This window comes from Triticum aestivum, chromosome 1B (assembly GCF_018294505.1).
Source record: "Triticum aestivum cultivar Chinese Spring chromosome 1B, IWGSC CS RefSeq v2.1, whole genome shotgun sequence".
In the NCBI taxonomy this organism is placed as follows: Eukaryota; Viridiplantae; Streptophyta; class Magnoliopsida; order Poales; family Poaceae; genus Triticum; species Triticum aestivum.
Window position 1 is genome coordinate 4,208,383 of NC_057795.1, and position 24,744 is coordinate 4,233,126.

General features: G+C 45.1%; 1 protein-coding gene across 1 annotated transcript in view; it reads right to left on the reverse strand.

Annotated features, from left to right (window-relative positions):
• Positions 1 to 12,424: 12,424 nt before the first annotated feature.
• LOC123102700 (vacuolar protein sorting-associated protein 60.1) overlaps positions 12,425 to 24,744 on the reverse strand; it is a 69,013-nt gene continuing 56,693 nt past the window's right edge. The window contains exons 2-5 of the mRNA XM_044524125.1: positions 13,321 to 13,392; positions 13,119 to 13,230; positions 12,683 to 12,831; positions 12,425 to 12,475 (exon numbers count right to left, since the gene is read on the reverse strand). Coding sequence (XP_044380060.1) covers positions 12,425 to 12,475; positions 12,683 to 12,831; positions 13,119 to 13,230; positions 13,321 to 13,392 — 384 coding nt within the window. The remainder of the gene's footprint in view (positions 12,476 to 12,682; positions 12,832 to 13,118; positions 13,231 to 13,320; positions 13,393 to 24,744) is intronic.

The following is a 24,744-nucleotide window of genomic DNA, read 5'->3' on the forward strand; positions in this document are numbered from 1 at the left end:
AGGCGCTGGTGCACAAGGAGGCACGGGAGGTGGCGCAGGCGACTAGATCCACGAGCAAGAACATATCGACGACAAACCTCTCCCCACCACCGAAACCCTGGAGAGGGAGAACCGATGGGGGCGACCACGGGCGGCACGGAGAAGCGAATCGAATGAGTGGAGGAGGTAGAGCGGCTCAACGGGGAGCCCTGGGTAGCTAGCTCAGCGAGAGAGCTCGCCGGAGTAGGCTAGAATCGGTCGGCGACCGAGGCGGTGATGTGAGGCAACGAAAGAGAGAAGGGGATCGAGAGATAGGGGCTCGGGATCGAGAGAGAGGGGCTGGGGATTGAGAGAGAGGGGCTCGAGATCGAGAGAGAGGGGCTTGGGAGCTCGCTGGTGCCTGCCCCGCCGCCCGCTGGCCTCGCCGTCGCCGGAGGTGAGGTGGTGGCCGAAGCCCTAGCTAGCACAGGGGACGATGGAGGGCGGGAGCGCCGATTCTGGACGGAGGGGAAGGAGGCGTGGATCTTGGGGAGCTCGGGGGGAGTGCTTCCCGTCGCCGGAGCTCACCGAAATAGGCCGGCGTGGGTGGTGGCGGCAGCGAGGGAGAGGGGGTTCGTGGGGGAGAGAGGAGCGAGGTCGCGAGACAGAGAGGGAGGAGGCGTTCAGTGGAGTTGGGTGGGCTCTATCTTGTGGGCTCTTTTTTTCTCCTTTTCTCTAGATGGATGGATGTGGGGTGGAGAGCTAGATGGATGGATATGTGCCACGTCATCGATCCGTGGCACAAACGTTTCCACCAAAATAGGAATCAAGCTAATGCAATTGTGTTCTCCCTTTTTTTCTAAATTTTTTTACTCTCTTGGACCGCTGAAGGAGGGCAAGTGCTAACCGCGTCCACGCCAGTGAAGGGTCTGGTGTCCTCTGGCCTCGCCACCATCGGAGCAGCGCTAGAGGTGGAGGCCACCGAAACTCTAGCCACGAGGTAGGGTTGTGGGTGGACGGAAGGAGCGGATCATGACGCATGGATGGACGCGGCAGGACGAGGTCCGGCGGACCCGGCTGCCGGCGATCTGAGAGGGGAGAGGAGGATCACAGCGGCATGCCGGATCCAGCCACTTGTAAACTGCACCATCTTCGAGTTAGTATATTGCTATAGAGAGAGAATGTTTCGGTTTGTGAAGGAACTGCGCTGCCTGTTGCTCCGTTGACCTCAAAAATTCTCATGCTCTCAAAGGGGGCCATTTCATGACACGTGCCAGGACATGGCATTTTTCGGGCCCGCCTGGATTATTTTGAGACATTTACTGCATCCGTAGGGTTTCAATGTGGGGAATTGTAGATCTGCACGATGGCCACCTAAAATGATGTCCAGAAGTGGTTTGTAAAATAATATATGATGTCTTTGCAGCATGCATTGGCCTAGTGCAACCAAAGAAGGAGGAGCCCCACAACCGGGGGGGGGGGGCGAATGTACCTTCGTGGCATGCCAGATCAAGACGTAAAAATCTGTGGAAAATCATACGATGCCGGAAATCCTCGGGACCCAGCACAGTGTCTTCATATGCCCCGTGTAGGGTGTGGTAAAAGTTTGAGCGCGTTTCGCAGAAGCCTGACCGAAGACCGCTTGTAAACTGCAGCATCTCCGAGTTACTATCTAGCTATCGAGAGAGAACGCATCTGGTTTGTGAATGAAATGCGTTGCCCGTTCCTCCATTGGCTATTTCAACCCTCCATCGCACTTGTATACATATATTAAGACACAATGCAAGTTTGGGTACCATTGATACCCCCAAGGCCCCCGACCGACCTAATCCTAGCCCGGTTGACCCGAAGATCTAGGCCTTTGACTTTCACCGGACGGCCTTTAACCAACGTACTTTTCCACCTGGTTGTGATAGGTCAGCCCATAGGAACATTTCAAAACAAGGTATGGGCCCAACACACCAGCGGACTGTTGGGGAACGTTGCAGAAAATTAAAAAATTTCCTACGGTTTCACCAAGATCCATCTATAAGTTCATCTAAGCAACGAGTCAAGGGAGTGAGTTCGCATCTACATACCACTTGTAGATCGCGTGCGGAAGCGTTCAAGGGAAGGGTGATGATGGAGTCGTACTCGCCGTGATTCAGATCACCGATGACCAAGTGCTGAACGGACAGCACCTCCGCGTTCAACACACGTACGGGACGGGAGACGTCTCCTCCTTCTTGATACATCAAGGGGGAAGGAGAGGTTGATGATGATCCAGCAGCACGACGGCGTGGTGGTGGATGCAGCAGAACTCCGGCAGGGCTTCGCCAAGCTGCTGCGGGAGGAGGACGAGGTGTAGCAGGGGGAGGGAGGCGCCAATGCACAGGGTACGGCTGCCCTCCCCCCTGCCCTCCTTTATATAGGCCCCCAGGGGGGCGCCGGCCCTGGGAGATCCAATCTCCCAAGGGGGCGCCGGCCAGGGGGGGTGGAGTGCCCCCCAAGGCATGTGGTGCCCCCCCCCCCACCCAAGGGTTTCAACCCTAGGCGCAGGGGGTGGGCCTAGGGGGGCGCACCAGCCCACTATGGGCTGGTTCCCCTCCCACTTCAGCCCATGGGGCCCTCCGGCATGGGTGGCCCCACCCGGTGGACCCCCGGGACCCTTCCGGTGGTCCCGGTACATTACCGGGTGACCCCGAAACTTTCTCGATGGCCGAAATACCACTTCCTATATATAATTCTTTACCTCCGGACCATTCCGAAACTCCTCGTGACGTCCGGGATCTCATCCGGGACTCCGAACAACATTCGGTATGCTGCATACTCATATTCATACAAACCTAGCGTCACCGAACCTTAAGTGTGTAGACCCTACGGGTTCGGGAGACACGTAGACATGACCGAGACGACTCTCGGGCAATAACCAACAGCGGGATCTGGATACCCATGTTGGCTCCCACATGCTCCTCGATGATTTCATCGGATGAACCACGATGTCGAGGATTAAACAACCCCGTATACAATTCCCTTTGTCAATCGGTACGTTACTTGCCCGAGACTCGATCGTCGGTATCCCAATACCTCGTTCAGTCTCGTTACCGGCAAGTCACTTTACTCGTACCGTAATGCATGATCCCGTGACCAACCACTTGGTCACTTTGAGCTCATTATGATGATGCATTACCGAGTGGGCCCAGAGATACCTCTCCGTCATACGGAGTGACAAATCCCAGTCTCGATCCGTGTCAACCCAACAGACACTTTCGGAGATACCTGTAGTGCACCTTTATAGTCACCCAGTTACGTTGTGACGTTTGGTACACCCAAAGCACTCCTACGGTATCCGGGAGTTACACGATCTCATGGTCTAAGGAAAAGATACTTGACATTGGAAAAGCTCTAGCAAACGAACTACACGATCTTGTGCTATGCTTAGGATTGGGTCTTGTCCATCACATCATTCTCCTAATGATGTGATCCCGTTATCAACGACATCCAATGTCCATAGCCAGGAAACCATGACTATCTGTTGATCAACGAGCTAGTCAACTAGAGGCTTACTAGGGACATATTATGGTCTATGTATTCACACGTGTATTACGATTTCCGGATAATACAGTTATAGCATGAATAAAGACAATTATCATGAACAAAGAAATATAATAATAATACTTTTATTATTGCTTCTAGGGCATATTTCCAACAGTCTCCCACTTGCACTAGAGTCAATAATCTAGTTACATTGTGATGAATCGAACACCCATAGAGTTCTGGTGTTGATCATGTTTTGCTCGCGAGAGAGGTTTAGTCAATGGATCTGCGACATTCAGATCCATATGTACTTTGCAAATATCTATGTCTCCATCTTGAACATTTTCACGGATGGAGTTGAAACGACGCTTGATGTGCCTGGTCTTCTTGTGAAACCTGGGCTCCTTGGCAAGGGCAATAGCGCCAGTGTTGTCACAGAAGAGTTTGATCGGCCCCGACACATTGGGTATGACTCCTAGGTCGGTGATGAACTCCTTCACCCAAATTGCTTCATGCGCTGCCTTCGAGGCTGCCATGTACTCCGCTTCACATGTAGATCCCGCCACGACGCTCTGCTTGCAGCTGCACCAGCTTACTGCTCCACCATTCAACATATACACGTATCCGGTTTGTGACTTAGAGTCATCCAGATCTGTGTCGAAGCTAGCGTCGACGTAACCCTTTATGACGAGCTCTTCGTCACCTCCATAAACGAGAAACATGTCCTTTGTCCTTTTCAGGTACTTCAGGATATTCTTGACCGCTGTCCAGTGTTCCTTGCCGGGATTACTTTGGTACCTTCCTACCAAACTTACGGCAAGGTTTACATCAGGTCTGGTACACAGCATGGCATACATAATAGATCCTATGGCTGAAGCATAGGGGATGACACTCATCTCTTCTTTATCTTTTGCCGTGGTCGGGGACTGAGCCGAGCTCAATCTCACACCTTGCAACACAGGCAAGAACCCCTTCTTGGACTGATCCATTTTGAACTTCTTCAAAATCTTATCAAGGTATGTGCTTTGTGAAAGACCTATGAGGCGTCTCGATCTATCTCTATAGATCTTGATGCCTAATATATAAGCAGCTTCTCCAAGGTCCTTCATTGAAAAACACTTATTCAAGTAGGCCTTAATGCTGTCCAAAAGTTCTATATCATTTCCCATCAAGAGTATGTCATCTACATATAATATGAGAAATGCTACAGAGCTCCCACTCACTTTCTTGTAAACGCAGGCTTCTTCATAAGTCTGCATAAACCCAAACGCTTTGATCATCTCATCAAAGCGAATGTTCCAACTCCGAGATGCTTGCACCAGCCCATAAATGGATCGCTGGAGCTTGCATACTTTGTTAGCATTATTAGGATCGACAAAACCTTCCGGCTGCATCATATACAGCTCTTCCTTAAGATGTCCGTTAAGGAATGCCGTTTTGACGTCCATCTGCCATATCTCATAATCATAGTATGCGGCAATTGCTAACATGATTTGGACGGACTTCAGCTTCGCTACGGGAGAGAATGTCTCATCATAGTCAATCCCTTGAACTTGTCGATAACCCTTAGCGACAAGTCGAGCTTTATAGATGGTAACATTTCCATCCGCGTCCGTCTTCTTCTTAAAGATCCATTTGTTTTCTATCGCTCGCCGATCATCGGGCAAGTCTGTCAAAGTCCATACTTTGTTTTCATACATGGATTCTATCTCGGATTTCATGGCTTCAAGCCATTTGTTGGAATCTGGGTCCGCCATTGCTTCTTCATAGTTCGAAGGTTCACCGTTGTCTAACAACATGATTTCCAGGACAGGGTTGCCATACCACTCTGGTGCGGAATGTGTCCTTGTGGACCTACGAAGTTCAGTAGCAACTTGATCCGAAGTACCTTGATCATCATCATTATTTTCCTCTTCAGTTGGTGTAGGCATCACAGGAACATCTTCCTGAGCTGCACTACTTTCCCGTTCGAGAGGTAGTACTTCATCGAGTTCTACTTTCCTCCCACTTACTTCTTTCGAGAGAAACTCTTTTTCCAGAAAGGATCCGTTCTTGGCAACAAAGATCTTGCCCTCGGATCTTAAGTAGAAGGTATACCCAATGGTTTCCTTAGGGTATCCTATGAAGACGCATTTTTCCGACTTGGGTTCGAGCTTTTCAGGTTGAAGTTTCTTGACATAAGCATCGCATCCCCAAACTTTTAGAAACGACAGCTTAGGTTTCTTCCCAAACCATAATTCATACGGTGTCGTCTCAACGGATTTAGACGGTGCCCTATTTAAAGTGAATGTAGCTGTCTCTAGAGCGTATCCCCAAAATGATAGCGGTAAATCGGTAAGAGACATCATAGACCGCACCATATCCAATAGAGTGCGATTACGATGTTCGGACACACCGTTACGCTGAGGTGTTCCAGGCGGCGTGAGTTGTGAAACGATTCCACATTTCCTTAAGTGTGTACCAAATTCGTGACTTAAATATTCTCCTCCACGATCTGATCGTAGGAACTTTATCTTTCGGTCACGTTGATTCTCTACCTCATTCTGAAATTCCTTGAACTTTTCAAAGGTCTCAGACTTGTGTTTCATTAAGTAGACATACCCATATCTACTCAAGTCATCAGTGAGAGTGAGAACATAACGATATCCTCCGCGAGCCTCAACGCTCATTGGACCGCACACATCGGTATGTATGATTTCCAACAAGTTGGTTGCTCGCTCCATTGTTCCGGAGAACGGAGTCTTGGTCATTTTTCCCATGAGGCATGGTTCGCATGTGTCAAATGATTCATAATCGAGAGACTCTAAAAGTCCATCAGCATGGAGCTTCTTCATGCGCTTGACACCAATGTGACCAAGGCGGCAGTGCCACAAGTATGTGGGACTATCGTTATCAACTTTACATCTTTTGGCATTCACACTATGAATATGTGTAATATTACGCTAGAGATTCATTAAGAATAAACCATTGACCATCGGGGCATGACCATAAAACATATCTCTCATATAAATAGAACAACCATTATTCTCGGATTTAAATGAGTAGCCATCTCGTATCAAACGAGATCCAGATACAATGTTCATGCTCAAACTTGGCACCAAATAACAATTATTAAGGTTTATAACTAATCCCGTAGGTAAATGTAGAGGTAGCGTGCCGACGGCGATCACATCGACCTTGGAACCATTCCCGACGCGCATCGTCACCTCGTCCTTCGCCAGTCTCCGTTATTCCGCAGCTCCTCCTGTGAGCTACAAATATGAGCAACGGCACCGGTATCAAATACCCAGGAGTTACTACGAGTACTGGTAAGGTACACATCAATTACATGTATATCAAATATACCTTTGGTGTTGCCGGCCTTATTATCCGCTAAGTATTTGGGGCAGTTCCGCTTCCAGTGACCCTTCCCCTTGCAATAAAAGCACTCGGTCTCAGGCTTGGGTCCATTCTTTGACTTCTTCCCAGCAACTGGCTTACCGGGCGCGGCAACATCCTTGCCGTCCTTCTTGAAGTTCTTCTTGCCCTTGCCCTTCTTGAACTTAGTGGTCTTATTGACCATCAACACTTGATGTTCTTTCTTGATTTCAACCTCTGCTGACTTCAGCATTGAAAATACTTCAGGAATGGTCTTCACCATCCCCTGCATATTGTAGTTCATCACAAAGCTCTTGTAGCTTGGTGGGAGCGACTGAAGGATTCTGTCAATGACCGCCTCATCAGGGAGGTTAATGTCCAGCTGGGTCAGGCGGTTGTGCAACCCAGACATTTTGAGTATGTGTTCACTGACAGAACTATTTTCCTCCATCTTACAACTATAGAACTTGTCGGAGACTTCATATCTCTCGACCCGGGCATGAGCTTGGAAAACTAGTTTCAGCTCCTCGAACATCTCATATGCTCCGTGTTGCTCAAAACGCTTTTGGAGCCCCGGTTCTAAGCTCTAAAGCATGCCGCACTAAACGAGGGAGTAATCATCAGTGCGAGACTGCCAAGCGTTCATAACGTCTTGGTTATCTGGGACGGGAGCGTCACCTAGCGGTCCTTCTAGGACATATTGTTTCCTGGCAGCTATGAGGATGATCCTCAAGTTCCGGACCCAGTCCGTATAGTTGCTGCCATCATCTTTCAGCTTGGTTTTCTCTAGGAACGCGTTGAAGTTCATGTTGACATGAGCGTTGGCCATTTGATCTACAAGACATATTTGCAAAGGTTTTAGACTAAGTTCATGATAATTAAGTTCATCTAATCAAATTATTATAATGAACTCTCACTTAGATTAGACATCCCTCTAGTCATCTAAGTGTTACACGATCTGAGTCGACTAGGCCGTGTCCGATCATCACGTGAGATGGACTAGTCATCGTCGGTGAACATCTTCATGTTGATCGTATCTTCCATACGACTCGTGTTCGACCTTTCGGTCTCTGTGTTCCGAGGCCATGTCTGTACATGCTAGGCTCGTCAAGTTAACCCTAAGTGTTTTGCATGTGTAAAACTGTCTTACACCCGTTGTATGTGAACGTAAGGATCTATCACACCCGATCATCACGTGGTGCTTCGAAACGACGAACTTTAGCAACGGTGCACAGTTAGGGGAGAACACTTCTTGAAATTGTTGTAAGGGATCATCTTATTTACTACCGTCGTTCTAAGTAAACAAGATGCATAAACATAATAAACATCACATGCAATTATATAGTAGTGACATGATATGGCCAATATCATATAGCTCCATTGATCTCCATCTTCGGGGCTCCATGATCATCTTGTCACCGGCATGACACCATGATCTCCATCATCATGATCTCCATCATCGTGTCTTCATGAAGTTGTCACGCCAACGACTACTTCTACTTCTATGGCTAACGCGTTTAGCAATAAAGTAAAGTAATTTACATGGCGTTCTTCAATGACACGCAGGTCATACAAAAATAAAGACAACTCCTATGGCTCCTGCCGGTTGTCATACTCATCGACATGCAAGTCGTGATTCCTATTACAAGAACATGATCTCATACATCACAATATATCATTCATCATTCATCACAACTTCTGGCCATATCACATCACATGACAATTGCTGCAAAAACAAGGTAGACGTCCTCTAATTGTTGTTGCATCTTTTACGTGGCTGCAATTGGGTTCTAGCAAGAACGTTTTCTTACCTATGAATAACCACAACGTGATTTTGTCAACTTCTATTTACCCTTCATAAGGACCCTTTTCATCGAATCCGCTCCAACTAAAGTGGGAGAGATAGACACCCTCCAGCCACCTTATGCAACTAGTGCATGTCTGTCGGTGGAACCGGTCTCATGTAAGCGTACGTGTAAGGTTGGTACGGGCCGCTTCATCCCACAATACCGCTGAAGCAAGAAAAGACTAGTAGTGGCAAGCAAGTTGACAAGATCTATGCCCACAGCAAAATTGTGTTCTACTCGTGCAATAGAGAACTACGCATAGACCTAGCTCATGATGCCACTGTTGGGAAACGTTGCAGAAAATTAAAATGTTTCCTACGGTTTCACCAAGATCCATCTATGAGTTCATCTAAGCAACGAGTCAAGAGAGTGAGTTTGCATCTACATACCACTTGTAGATCGCGTGCGGAAGCGTTCAAGGGAAGGGTGATGATGGAGTCGTACTCGCCGTGATTCAGATCACCGATGACCAAGTGCTGAACGGACAGCACCTCCGCGTTCAACACACGTACGGGACGGGAGACGTCTCCTCCTTCTTGATACAGAAAGGGGGAAGGAGAGGTTGATGATGATCCAGCAGCACGACGGCGTGGTGGTGGATGCAGCAGAACTCCTGCAGGGCTTCGCCAAGCTGCTGCGGGAGGAGGACGAGGTGTAGCAGGGGGAGGGAGGCGCCAATGCACAGGGTACGGCTGCCCTCCCCCTGCCCTCCTTTATATAGGCCCCCAGGGGGGGCGCCGGCCCTGGGAGATCCAATCTCCCAAGGGGGCGGCGGCCAGGGGGGTGGAGTGCCCCCCAAGGCATGTGGTGCGCCCCCCCCCCCCACCCTAGGGTTTCAACCCTAGGCGCAGGGGGTGGGCCTAGGGGGGCGCACCAGCCCACTATGGGCTGGTTCCCCTCCCACTTCAGCCCATGGGGCCCTCCGGGATGGGTGGCCCCACCCTATGGACCCCCGGGACCCTTCCGGTGGTCCCGGTACATTACCGGGTGACCCCGAAACTTTCTCGATGGCCGAAATACCACTTCCTATATATAATTTACCTCCGGGCCATTCCGAAACTCCTCGTGACGTCCGGGATCTCATCCGGGACTCCGAACAACATTCGGTATGCTGCATACTCATATTCATACAACCCTAGCGTCACCGAACCTTAAGTGTGTAGACCCTACGGGTTCGGGAGACACGTAGAGATGACCGAGACGACTCTCGGGCAATAACCAACAGCGGGATCTAGATACCCATGTTGGCTCCCACATGCTCCTCGATGATTTCATCGGATGAACCACGATGTCGAGGATTAAACAACCCCGTATACAATTCCCTTTGTCAATCGGTACGTTACTTGCCCGAGACTCGATCGTCGGTATCCCAATACCTCGTTCAGTCTCGTTACCGGCAAGTCACTTTACTCGTACCGTAATGCATGATCCCGTGACCAACCACTTGGTCACTTTCAGCTCATTATGATGATGCATTACCGAGTGGGCCCAGAGATACCTCTCCATCATACGGAGTGACAAATCCCAGTCTCTCGATCCGTGTCAACCCAACAGACACTTTCGGAGATACCTGTAGTGCACCTTTATAGTCACCCAGTTACGTTGTGACGTTTGGTACACCCAAAGCACTCCTACGGTATCCGGGAGTTACACGATCTCATGGTCTAAGGAAAAGATACTTGACATTGGAAAAGCTCTAGCAAACGAACTACACGATCTTGTGCTATGCTTAGGATTGGGTCTTGTCCATCACATCATTCTCCTAATGATGTGATCCCGTTATCAACGACATCCAATGTCCATAGCCAGGAAACCATGACTATCTGTTGATCAACGAGCTAGTCAACTAGAGGCTTACTAGGGACATATTATGGTCTATGTATTCACACGTGTATTACGATTTCCGGATGATACAGTTATAGCATGAATAAAGACAATTATCATGAACAAAGAAATATAATAATAATACTTTTATTATTGCCTCTAGGGCATATTTCCAACACGGACCTCCCTTGTGTCGACCCGATGCGGCCATTCCCCCCCCCCCTCCCCTACAAGTGTCGGCGGCATTGCCTTCCATGAAGGGGGTCATACTCCAGAGCCGCATGTCTTTTGTTTTCACCTGACAGCACACTTCCAGACATGTAAGAGGATCTGGCGCAAGATTTGGTGGCATAGCTAGCCCCCAAAGGCCCCCGACCACACTCGTAGACATGCGATGAACAATCCATGGTGGGGGATTTTTTCACATACTCCTGCATCTTACAAAAATATAAGAAATTGCCACACATATTATATCATATGTGTCTACACTGTGTAAAAATCTCATGAATTGATTAGGCTCCAAGTGTTTAGGAATATTCATGCAACGCCAAAACCGCATAAGGATTACTTCGATTGCATCGCCGTTCATGAGGGCGAATCTCACACCGGAGCCGCTTATTGCCTCTTTAGACATGGCACCACATCTTTCGACATGTATGAGGACTCGGCGCAATGCTCTGGTGGCATTGTCCCCCCCCCCCCCCTTGAAGGCCCCCGGTCAGCCGAACCCTGGACAAGTTGACCCAGAAAATCTTCGCCTTTGACTTTCATCGGACGAGCTTTGACCAATGGACGTTTTCACCTGGTTGTGATAGGTCGGCCCATAGGAATACTTGAGAAAAAGGTTTGGGGCAAACCCACCATAAGATTCCCTTCGTGTCAACCCGACATGGCCGTTTCCTCCCTCCAAGTGACAGCGGCATCGGCGTCCATGAAGGGTCACACTCCTGAGCCAGTTGCCTTTGCACCCGCCACCACAATCCTTGAAACAATCTGATGAAGCAAACATGATTTAAGTTTGTTCAAATTTTAAACATAGTATAGCACATAATGCTTTCAAGATTCTGATAAAAAACCATATAAATTTTGTCAAAATCAATCCAAGTATCAATTACTTATGAATTTAATAAAGCAGAAGGACCTATATGCAAAAGTACAGGAGGCCACATTTCTAACATACTCAAAAACAAAAACAAACTGGATATTCATAATCTATGAAAAATTCTGCCCTAAATCTATGTATAATTTGTGTATGTTTAAGTTTAGATAAGTTAGATTTAAATTAAACAAAATTTAACTTAAAAATAAAAATAATTTAAAATAAAAACAAATAATATCTATGCCTAAGGCCATGCCGTAGGCATAGTTCTCGGCCAGGGGCTGCGCGCCACGTGGCGGGGCTATGCCTATGGCAAGGCCGTAGGCATAGATGGAAAACTATGCCTACGGCTTTGCCGTCGGCATAGCTCTGCCACGTGACAGCTCCTAGTAAAAAAATATAGATAATATCTATGCTGACGGCCGCCGTCAGGGCCGTCGGCATAGATTTGACGGCGTCAGCCCGCCGTTTGTCCCTAGGCCACCAGGGCCACATCTATGCCGACGGCCTAACTATGCCTACGGCCACCGTAGGCATAGATAGATATATGCCGACGGCCTAACTATGCCTACGGCTGCCGTAGGCATAGATAGAGGTATGCCGACGGCTTCTCTATGCCGACGCCCAGGCCGTCTGCGTAGGTCGAGTTATGCCGACGGCCCCGACAAAAAGCCGTCGGCATAGATAAGGCCGTAGGCATATAGGGTTATTCCGGTAGTGAATGAATTGCAGTGGTATATGATGAAAGATACAACGAATTTCTCCATGCAGAAACATAGCGCCGATCATTTACATCAAATCAAATCTACACGTATTTTTAGTTTCAGGTACAAATTGATGCGTGCGGCACCGTAGGCAGTCCAAGTTCATCCTCCTGCACCAACAGGCAAAAACAAGGAGAGTGAATTAGTTCAGAAATTATCTCAAGGATCTTGCCTATTGATTAAATCATGTGACAACATAACAAAAAAAGGTTTATAGCTTCAAGAACTGTGATTGGAGAGACATGAAATGAGCCGTCAATTTCCTCGGGATATCAGCACCATAATCAATGTGACTAGAAACTAGTAAGTCTCCCTACCTGCTGCCGGTTTGCCGGGATTGCTGCATGACCACTTGGTGCAGCAGGTAAGTTAAGCTCAGAATCAAGATCTGTCTCCTTGTCTGGTTGGAGGTACGATGGGACTGAATTTGATTCGAAGTCCATATCAGCTTCCAAAGCATCAAGCTCTTCATTTTTCAACATACAAAATGAGCGCAGCAAAAAGAGAAATGTCTTGTCGGTAAATTAATAGTACAGGGCTTACAACAAAAGTGCCAATGTACCGTTTCAGGTAAAGTCCTAGACCTACGAACTGATAAAAACTGAGAATGTGCTAGATCAAATTCAACAACAGAATTTAAATTGAAGAGTGGCTCCTGGATGGTTACCACTGTAAGGAAAACTTGTAACTTTAAGGTGATAATATCTGGCGTTTGAATTATCTAACAATAGGAAACTGCAATAAGTGTCATACCCCCCATAAGTTCCTCCTCATCGATGTCATCTGGAACATTGTAGCTTCTACAAAGAGTTTCTTGTATTTCATTGCTCACATCCATAAGATCCATCATCTCATCTTGCATGCTCTGCGGATTATAACAGCAGGTATGGATTCAGATGTAATTCAAAGAAAATAAGCTAAAGATCTTGAAAATATGAACAGTTATGCTGCATACATCTATATCTTCAATCCTGACAGTCTTCATCATCCCTTTCAGCTCAGGATCGGATGCCCGCACTGACCCTGCCTCCCCCGACCTATGTCAACCCGCGGGTGGAACGCGTCCTGGTGATACGTCACGCCAACCTCCACCAGGGGACAGCACTACCGAGCGGGGCCCATCGTCTGGGCGCTACGCGCCGACGCCCCGTATCTACACCAGGCGATGTCCCGTTCTGCGCTAGGCGAGGCCAGCGTTCTACCCGAGCTCGATCCGATGGGTTCCTCGGGATCTTCTGTGGCGTCTCCAACTTCTGCGACCTCCTCCTCTGCTACAGACGATCCAGCAATGGTGGCCACCTCGGGATCGCCCACATCTTCATTATTTCTGCTTGGCCACCCTAAAGAGCTCCACCACTGCCTGTGGTGTGTTAAGAATAAGCTTATTATTGAGCCTATTTTCCCGATCAGACCGACTGGCGTGAGCTTCAAATTATGCGGCTTCTTGCAGCTTTGCTATGCAAGCAGCAGGATAGGGCAGCGATCGACGAACTAATGCGGAAGTGCAAGGAGCTGGCTTCGTGTCTTCTCATGGCCACCCTATTGAGGGCCTCTGTATCATGTATCCTTGGGCCTGTTGTGCTGGTAGCCCACCAGCCGGATCTTCCTGTTTTTTTTAGTGTTTCCCCTGTAATTTCTTAATGCGCACTTTCGTTTCGGTTAGCTTTTATTGTGTTGTTTGCTTTATTTATAAAGCGGGGCGTGGAGCCTTTTAAGGTAGCTCGACTACATTTCAACGATGTTTGTGTTGTTATAAATAAGTGTCTTTTGCTTACTAGTGCATGCACGTGCAACGCACGTATAATTGTATAAAGATTTCCTGAGTCATCATACTTATTTTGAATCTTAATTTGGAAACGATTTCCCTTGACCGGCTGATTTTGTGGCTCCCGTTTGCCGCCTCGCTCGCAAAACACATGTCCCACGTGACACGCGCCCTGGCTTCTGATGTTTTTCTTTGGCAACTTCTGCAACATCACCAACGCTGCAGAAGTTTCTCCCGTAACATCATCTATGTTGAAAGAAGAAATGGAGTTGCACAAGTTGGAGGCATAATAATCCCCTCATTTAAACGGGTTACCACATTCCTTTTATATAAATGCTTTAAATAAGTATGTAAGAACATGAATTAATTTCATTCTTGTAGGGGTGCAGAGTACAACAGAGGCTACAAAAATGAAATATAAAGGGAACACTTAATATATTTTTTGCTGAGACAATTAGCAGACAAAATATAAAGTAATAAGCAATAAGAATAATCAGGCATGCAGTACTTATATATAAAAAAACATTTAGCAAGCTCGGAGGACTCATTCTACTACCCCAATAATAGTGAGTTGAGCTAAACCTGACAGGTACGCACATTGTGCATCTCTACTAACATAACTAGATGATACCCCGCGCGTTGCTGCGGGTACGTGTAGATGTGTCTCTATAGAATTGCAGAAATAATGGTAAGAGTAGATATTGAGTAATGGAGAATAAGACCTAAAAATATTTTTTCTTGCTATGTTCGTCGTGCTCTGCCCTAATGAATCCCGTTTAATTAGGAGGGTTTGAAGATGAAATGCAACACTATCTTACCAAATAACATCATTCGACTAAATGTTACAAATAGATATTTTTTTCATTAAAAGACCAAACATTATTTTTTGTTTACGGATGGTTATAGAATAAGTTGGTAAGAATACTATGAGAAATGGTATAGATATCATCAATATGGATATTTTTGTTATCTATAAGAGAACAGAAGTCATGTTCAAATTTTAATTATTAATCAACCAATGATTAACTTGGAATGGCATTAATCAAAATGTAACAATTTCTCAAAAGGTGCCATATATTTAATCTGCACAGAATAAAAAGGTAGGTCTTATTATTTTGTTTTGTCTTTGGGAAAGGGTTGCCATCTACCTCTTGCTAGGAGCAATGGATTTATATCTAAAAAAATTGAGATACCTTGAATGAAAGGTATATATTTGTCCTCCGCAAAAAATGTATATATTTGAAATATAAAAATTTATTGCTCTAAATCACAAAAGAGGAGCAGTTGCCTCCAATTTAGCGCGCAAGTGGTGGAATAAAATTGCAGAGGAGAAAAACATAACACGGTTACACATATTATGCCCCAAATGTTGAGCTTCATGCCTGCCGGTTGGAATCTCTTGCCCTTAAACTGCAGCCACATAATGACCTACTGATTCAAAATCAAAGAGAATGAAAAAATATGATGCATTAGATGGAAAAAGTAAACTAACCAAGATAATAGTGAATCCTGTAATGCAAATAAGATGCTGAAAGTTCCCCGCAAAAAAAAAGATGCTGAAAGGAATAATATGCTTAGAAGTGAGATGGAAGAGAAACCCCGTGGTTTATACCTCAGTGGTCACAATTGTCGCAATGTATAGCCAGTGTTTCAGCCCGTGGTGGCCGATGCAGGCGCGTGGTGGTGAACGACGGACCTCACGCTACGTCTCCCGTCCGTCACCGTTGTGGGCCTCCGATGGATGATATTCTCCAGGAAAATGATGATCCCGCTGATTGCGTCTTCCAAGGAGGAGGACATGGAGGTATTGCTGCGCAAGATGAACCGCCGGATCAACTTGCGGTGCCCGTTGAGCAGAACTCACGGCTCACGGGCGGCCATGAGAGCAGCCATGTATGCCATCGGCAAGACCGCAAGATCATCGTGAAGACGGTCGTCCAAGACACAGAGTAACCGCATAAGAGAATAAATAGGCAGGCCACTACTCATTTGCAGCCCAATGGTCACCTTTCTCGCCTTTTGCTCATGTGATGGCCACGCACTCTTCTAAACTGCATAATAATCATCCGGCCACACTGATAGAGATGACTATCTGAGCGTAACAAAAAAGAGAAATACATGATGATATATGTATATATAAGCCAGCGAACATAATTCCATGCGTGTATATATATCTGGAAATCAATTGACTTCCCTCTGCACACTTGGTTGAAATGCTGCAGTATTTACCGTTAACAAACGACCATGTGCAAGAAAAATAGATACCTCGAGCTAAATGAGATCTCCAGGAATAAAAATAGCCACTCCAAGTCTAAATCAGACCCACAAGAATTTATGAACTGCATGTTTTAACTCAATAAAGTTAGGATTCAGATTTGCAGGTGCATTTGTTAGCTTAATCAGAAATAATGTCCGGATTTGGGTGCAAGGTTTCACTTGGGAATTCAGAGTTAGACGTGAAGAGAATGCAACAAATTTTATCTACGTGGTTACATAAAAGTGTATGTATTCATGCATGTATGAACAACCTCATGAGACATGACATATATAATCATCTGCAGTTTTTTGTGTTGGTGAAGCATCAAGAAATTAGTGGACGATTGGAATTTGGGGAGAATCTGGACTAACCTGATACATGAGAGAATTAGAATAGACAATGGCAGACAGCGATAGTTCCTGATTCGTCCCATCCTACGCTATCAGCAGGCGGCCTGTGGTGTAGTTTACGAATCAGAACTTAAGTTGGAGTTTGAGATAGATGTAATCTGGACTACAATGAAGGTGGGGAAACTGAAAGGGATGGCTCACCGATGGCGATTGAGATTCGATCAAGGCATAGGGACAGAGGAGGGCCAAGGGAAAACAGGGCCGCCGCCGACGCTACAAAGCACCATACCGACTCCTGCCGGAACCAAGTCGAGAGAGCCGCTGGATTCGCCGTGGACCGGCACGCGGAGATCCCCACCTAGCCGCCGCACTGTACTGCCGCCGGGGGAAAAGATTGGTGCCTTTTTTATGGGGAGAGACAGAGCTGGAAACATAAAGGCATTGCGTGGGGTGTGACGGTTGGGCTTCGTTTTCTCAGAATGGACGATTGGGCTTCTTTTTCTGTTTGCGTATCAAGGCCGTTGGGCTCGGTAATTTAAGAGTCTGGAAACGGAGTGCAGGTCTAAATATCATCACCACTCAAAATAAAGTCTAAATGTCAACAGAAATTAGTGTAAAAGGAAAAATAAATGATGATGTGGCAGATTGCTGATGTGGATAGGCTGCATGTTAAGAGAAATAAGATAGTGGGGATGAACTATTTAGGTATTATAGATTCAATGAAAGCACATCACAAAGCCCATTAAAAGTAAATATCATTAGCAAGCTCAAGCCTGGAATGAAATTTGACAACTCAACTCATCCTAAGAAGACAATTTATATCTGCGACACTAGTCATATGGATACCACTACATTCGGCAACTCACCTTAAAAATACACAAATAATTTTGACGATGAGCGTTTTTGTCTATTCTCATAATTTCATATTTTTGAAACCCACGTACGATAGGTGCTAACTTTGATCTATAAGGATTATTCTGACTCACCAACAGATCACCAAGCTCAGGATCATCATCATATAGTTTTTTAATGCACCTCCTGTGTAGAGCTTTGCGCAAGAAAAAAACAAACAAACAATAGTTTATTAACTGAATAAATAGTAAATGCTTGTTTATCTTCAAGCAGCGGCATAATGATGTTACCTATTAGAGATGAGTACATATATGAAGTTACTTGATCAGAAAATTGTACATATATGAAGTTACTGATCCGGCTGCTGAATGATAGCATGACGATATTCATGTACTGATCAATAGCTAGGAAGCAAGCAGTAAAAAATAAACAAATAATAGCTCAAGTTGTGGACTGCAAATTGCAGTTTTGGGAGTAAATCATAGAAAAAGGATGGATACTTGCATCTGGTTACCATAGGTGAATGCTGAAACAAAGAACCTGGGAATTGTTTGTATTCAAGGCAGGAGGGTAGAAAACTTCTGCGCACCTTCTTTCATATGGATACCATCCAAGTTGTGATTATCATATGCTTTAACCCTTAGAAAGGCCTACAAAGGGGAACCAAGGAGACCATCACGTCACACATGAGTTAATAAACTAAATGATGTTTCCTTGTTGAGAAAATGTACCTTTAGGTCTGTAGGGGTATAATTATCCACAAACTATTCCAACAACTCCACGGTTACTCATACAGCTCTTCACTTACGAAGAAGGAATTATGAATCAAACACCCCATTATTTCAAATATTCCTCAGAGAAATCACTGCAAAATTACTTAGCACACAGTTTCAGAAGAACTAATAGGCACATTTTTGTAAATTTCTCGAGGGGTCATGGTCCTGTCGCTGCAAAAATCTTGCGTGGTTTGCAAAAAAGCAGAATAATCATCGTCGCTCATGTAAGGGTATGCCTGTAGTCATGAGGTAATCGAATATCAAGTTAGCAACCACAGACAAACACAAGGAGCAACCATGAAAACTTTTTCAGCACCTTCAGTCTGGAAAGAAAATCCATTAGTTTTTATAGCAAGGGGTTGACAGCAAGGGCTTTGACATCAGCATCTACATTGCCATTGCCTTCGACAGGGCTACGACCTTCAGTAATGTTCAAGAAGCTCTGTTTAACTGTAGCCCAGCTAGTTTCAATGCAGCCTCTATGCAGTTTTCAGGCCAGATGTTCCTTTATTCAAAAAGGTCAGCACTACATTTGGGAATTGCACTAATTTAGATACATTATAACTGTGCACCTTTCGAGCCCTCTCACGCCACTTGTATTTTTGATCGTCCGATCTGCACTTGTGACTGTTTGTGGCCGTTTGATATGGTTTTAATCCCGCATAGGCTTCGCTCGCGAAAACAGAGCGCTACACGATTGGGCCGCTGCTCCCAGAACAAATTCGGAGCTTTTCTGTTGTTTGGGCCTACGGGCCTGAGATGGAAAACGCAGCCAACTCGCCCAGACCGAAGGAAAGAAACCACCGGTGATTGAGGACGTTTCTGGAGGCCTTAATTAATGGCAATGGATGTACGCCGCTCATTAAGGATCGATTATCGCATATCAGTTACAGTGCTGATTCATCTTCTCCATTTATTTGACGGGCGTGTATATAATCTCCACTGCTCCTCTCCTCCGTTAGTCATGCATGCTTCTTGCCATGTTTCCACTGCAGCTTTATCGTCTTTCCTTCCTCACATCTTCTATCCAGGTACTACTAACTCAGATCCTTTTTGGTTGATGATACTGCTTTTTGTTGGTTCCTAATTCGCCGCAGAACATTGGGCTGGCTCCGGGAATCCTCAAGCCGATTTGCAAACCTATTCCTCTAACACATACTCCCTCCGTCCGAAAATACTTGTCGGAAAGATGGATAAAATTGGGTGCACCTATAACTATAATACGTCTAGATTCATCCATTTCTTCGACAAGTATTTCCGGACGGAGGGAGTATTAGGTAGTGGAACTGGTTCTGCTGGGTTGCTTGGGGCAATTATTACCAGGTTAGTATACTCTATACATGTACTCACATGTCCCACGTTATTATCAATGTACATATGTGTGCTCATGATTTATAAAAAAATTTGATGCTACTGGTTGTGTTCATAATTCTGAATCTCAAACAATGCTACTGTGGAGTGTTGCTGCTGAGGATAAATTTTAAGCAACATATATAATTTACTGATTCATAATAATTATATGTGTTGTAGGAACGAAGCCTACAGAAATCACAGGTAGCGTGCCGAAGGGAACGAGATTCCTGCGAGAAGCTGCATACATAAGTGGGGAGACGGAGTTGGGGATTTAGAGAAGCTGGAGGACTTCCGAACGGAGTCTAAGGCATGTTCTTTCATGGATGAAGCCATTTGGAATAACCTGCAGCTGGAATTGAAGGCCACTGCAACAATTAAAATATATGTATTGCAGAAATAAAGTAGTATAAGTCCATCTAATTCTCCATTACTGGATTTGATTCTGAAAATATTAGTTCAGCTTTAGCAATTCATACAAGTAAATTCTGGGAGGACGGTGCATGAGATGTTGCTGTTGATATGAGGTGTAGGCTTATAGTTAAAAGGTTCTGATGTGAGCTAAGCTTTTTTGATGTACTACTTTCCACAAGATGGCATAGTTTCTGTAGATTATTATGCTCTGTATGTTGCTACTGCGTAGGACATAGTCGAAAATAAGTTACTGTTATCCAGTTTTGGTATTCTCTTTCGGAAGAAATTTTAGTTTAACCTCTGTTCCTTTGTTCCGTAGCTACCAATGGCATGCATTGATCAAATCCCAGATTCAGTGCCTGCATTAAGAGTTTGTGATGATATGCCATGTTCTTATATTTACTCACCTACCCCTATTTTACACAGCCAAGGTTGAGAAATTGATTAAACCAAACATCCATCAGAATTTGCTAAAAATACAATAAGCAGTCTTGTGGAATGACTGTTCATGTGCAGTATTAATTCACTTTTAAGGAGTTTGTTAAGGTCTATTTTTTTGGTTTGTTAATGTATTTTCTCAAATGTAAGTTTATATTAAGAGGTCATGGGTTCAAGTCCTGGAAACAGCCTCTTACAGAAATGTAGGGAAAGGCTGCGTACTATAGACCCAAAGTGGTCGGACCCTTCCCTGGACCCTGCGCAAGCGGGAGCTACATGCACCAGGTTGCCCTTTTTTTTTAAGTTTATATTAAGATGCCATATTTCTTAAATTGTTCGCTGATGTCATTCTGCATAGCGCTAAATTCTTTCTTTATTTATCTACAAGTATATTTTTACAACAAATATCATTTTGCATACTGTTAGATTATTAAGAGGTCATATTCACTCCTTTCGAAAATTATTGCCATTCTAAATAGATGGGCGCAGCAACGCGCGCCATCTTTGGTCTAGTGTGATCAACAAGGCAACCATACCGACATCTGATAGAGACAACTTATTCAGAACATACATACCTGTTTTTTCAAATCTCGGTCATGGTCTTGGTACACGTCGCTCGGGGAGGTTGTATAGTCTCCAGCAACATTCTTTACCTTTCACAAAAGGGGGCAAAAGAATACAGGTCTTGATGAACTCCATCAGCTTGATGCCCTTGAACGCCTGCGGGAGCAGTAGGAAGAGGTTCCGCCCACGCGTCACCTGGCTTTGCCGTCCAATTGCTGGTTGGCGAGCCGGGACCTCCCGACGGCATTGCTGGTGTTGGAAATGCTGGAGTAGAATTGCCACCGAAGTCGCCTGCAACCACAACCGCCGTCGCCGCCCCAGATCCGGTCGCCTCCGCATCTTCCCAGCTCCGACAGAAGCGCCGCGTCCTTCCCGGGCTACTCCATGTCGCCTCGCTCTGCTGCACGCCGTCACCGCTGTCGCTTTCAACAGATCTGGCGAGATCCGCCACCGACACCTGGATCCCCGCATCCCCGACCGCCTTGAGCCACGTGACCTGCACTCTCCCGCACGGCCCAGTAGTCGCGGACTCCGCGCATAAGGAGAAGCTGGTGTGCGTAAGGCGGTGGCCGAGTGGAGGACCGCCGGGCGGCGAGCCGCTCCCAAGGACGGCAGCGGGGGCGCCTGATTGTAGCGCCTGCAATTTTTTAGATGATCCATGATGAGGCTTCGTGTTCGTGTGTTTGAGTTTAGAAGCGGCAGGAGGCAGGACATGATGCATAGAAGGAAATCACTTGCATGATTTTAGCATCAGGATCGTTGCCTTCCGTGATTGTAGGGGACGCGGGATCGCAGCAGGTGCAGCCTCTTCTGGTGGAGTACGGTCAGTCATCCGAAATTGCTATGTGCACACCATACAAATATTTGATCAATGATGACCGTTAGATTTAGACTAATGAACATAATCGTGTGGTGTAAATTGGTTTATACGGTGTTGTGTGACTAATTACGGGGTACACGTAAGAAAGTTCTTCTTCGATTGTTTAATAGTAGTGGAGACTAGAAGTCTCCTAGTTTTCACAGTTAACTTATTATACAATGTCTAGAAGGGCAGTTTTAGTTGTTGTATCTGCTTTGCAAATATTACTGAATCTGAATGTCGGCCTTCCCAACAAAAATTTTCGGTCATCTCTCTCAAAGCTAGGTCTAGATTGGTAACTCTTATGAAATATGAAATCCGCTTCGGTACAACCCCCTCATAAAACGTATAAAAGGCAATATAGTCATTTCACATACCATACACAGTTTTGTATGTACATATTTATATATGGCGGATGCCAATATAGTTATTTGCACCTTGTTGTTTTTTAATCTTCAAAAATAACGGCTGCACTATGTGGGGCTAAAACCTGCACGCTGCTCCTTCAATAGTCAAGGCGCTAACCACTAGGATAGCTTAACAGTCATATCAAAGTACTTGTTTCCTTCTCCTTATTGAACGATAACGCTAATAAAAAAGCATGCTTCTTCAATCTGATTTTTTTTCAGTTTGTCCGTTTTTCTTCGGGATTTTTTCATTCTCCATTTTCTTTTTTTCCTTATTTGTTTTTTTATCTTTTCATCACCTGGAGGACCGCATCTCCGCGTCCGCCCCTTCTCTGCACGTCATGTGCCTCATGGCCAGCAACACTAGGTTTTTACAATTGACCCGTTGTTGCAATCTCTCTCGTCGCAACAACGTCTGTTGCAGGATCTGGATCCTTGACAGAAGTCGCTTCTCGTGTTTCTCCCAAGCTTTCGTCGTTGCCTCTCCGCACGGCTCCAACTACCTCGAGCTCCATCGAGTCCCCGTCTCCCTGTGCTGCTCTAACTGCAGACACCATGAGTTCGGGCTGGCCAGAAGGCTCCCTGTGAGAGCACGTTATTTTTCTTGACATCCTTCAAATGGCTAAAAAAAATTCCACCAGTTTCTATGACAAATTCAAAGCACCATGCAAAGTTGTTTGAGTTTTCAACAATTCTTGCATTTTCTAGAGTTTATCCGGTGAAAAATAGTCGATAAATAGCGGAACGTGACGCAACTTGTATAATGTGTTAGAATTCGTTCAAACCAGATATGGATGCCCACCATGGGCATGCCCAGCTAATGGAAAAGTTGGGGTTATTTCATGCATGTCCAAAAATAGACCATGTTCAACGAAGGATTTCGGGTAGGCTAGAAGGGTCCTTTTGCAAGTTGGGTCATTTGAAGGATGTCAGAAAATAGACCATTCGCAACCAAGGGTGTTTGGTTAGGGCTAGAAGGGACCTTTTGAAAGCACATTCTTTTTCGACATCCGTCAAATGGCCCCAAATTTTTTACATCAACTTATATTACAAATTGTTTGGATTTTTGACAAGTTTTGCATTTTTTAGAGTTCTCTCGTGAAAAGGGACCGATAAATGGCCGGACATGCCGCAAAATGCAAACAGTGTCGAAAATCGTTCAAACCTGGCATGGATGCCTCATATATCCATGTCAGACTGCTGCAAGAAGTTGGGGGCTTTTATCCATGTCAAGAAAAAATAACAGTTGAGAGGAGTGTGCTAAACTAGGCCAGACGGGTGCACAGCCGTGCGCATTTAGTCTTTTCTAATTATAAAGTTCAAAAGGGAGAAAAATGAATCAACCAAAAAAGAAAAGAAAAAAAACTAGAAAATAAAAAAATACACTTAGGCCTTGCTTTAACTAGGCGATGACATCGCTCCCGTCAGGTGCCTTTTGGGCCGACCCAAGCGTTCGCCGACTAAAAAAAGTTCATCAATTTTGAAAAGAAATGTTGACGATTTGAAACAAAATTGCAGCCTTTGACAATTGTTCATAAAAGTCAAAAAGAATTTGTAGATTTGGAAAATAGTTCATGGATTTGAAAACAAAGATTGTAAACTTAAGAAAATATTCAAAAAATTCAAAAGTTCACGGATTTTAGTAAAGGTTCACAATTTAAAAATAGTCCATGAATTTTAATAAAGAAAAGAGAAAAAAATAGAAGGAAAAGACGACAATAATAACCCCAAAAAAACCACAAAATTTTAAAATTTTCATGTTTTGAAAGATGTTCGGAAATTGTTCATGTTTTGAAATTTTGTTCAAATTTCAAAATATGTTTTCTCAACTTTGTTCATAAACTCAATAACTATTGGGCATTTCAAATTGTTCACATTTTTTTCGGTTACGGTTTCGTATTTTTTCAGAAAATATTTCTGATATGTGAACACAGTTATGTTTTATTTAGTATTGTGCGTTGTAAAGTACCATGAGCAATCGATGGGTGAAGTGGTTAGCAGCGCATGGCATCAAGTATGAGGTCTTGGGTAAAATTCCTCATGAGGTCTTTTTTTTTCTCAGAATTTTTACACTTATATTAAACGTGGCGTGCCTTAATGGGCCGGCCCGTGTAATTCGTGTACGACTCATGACGTACTCTAGACTCTAGAAAAAAAGACCATCTGGCCCTTTATTATAAAGGGGTATGGAGTAATCTCAGGCATTGATGTGTTCAGGGGGTTGTAGCAAAGCAGAAGTGAATATGAAATTGGATTACACCTACATAGTACTCATCTGCTATTTGGGAACCGGATAACCCAACAATGTTAATTAGCTTCCCTTCTGATAAAGGTTCATGTGGTTGAG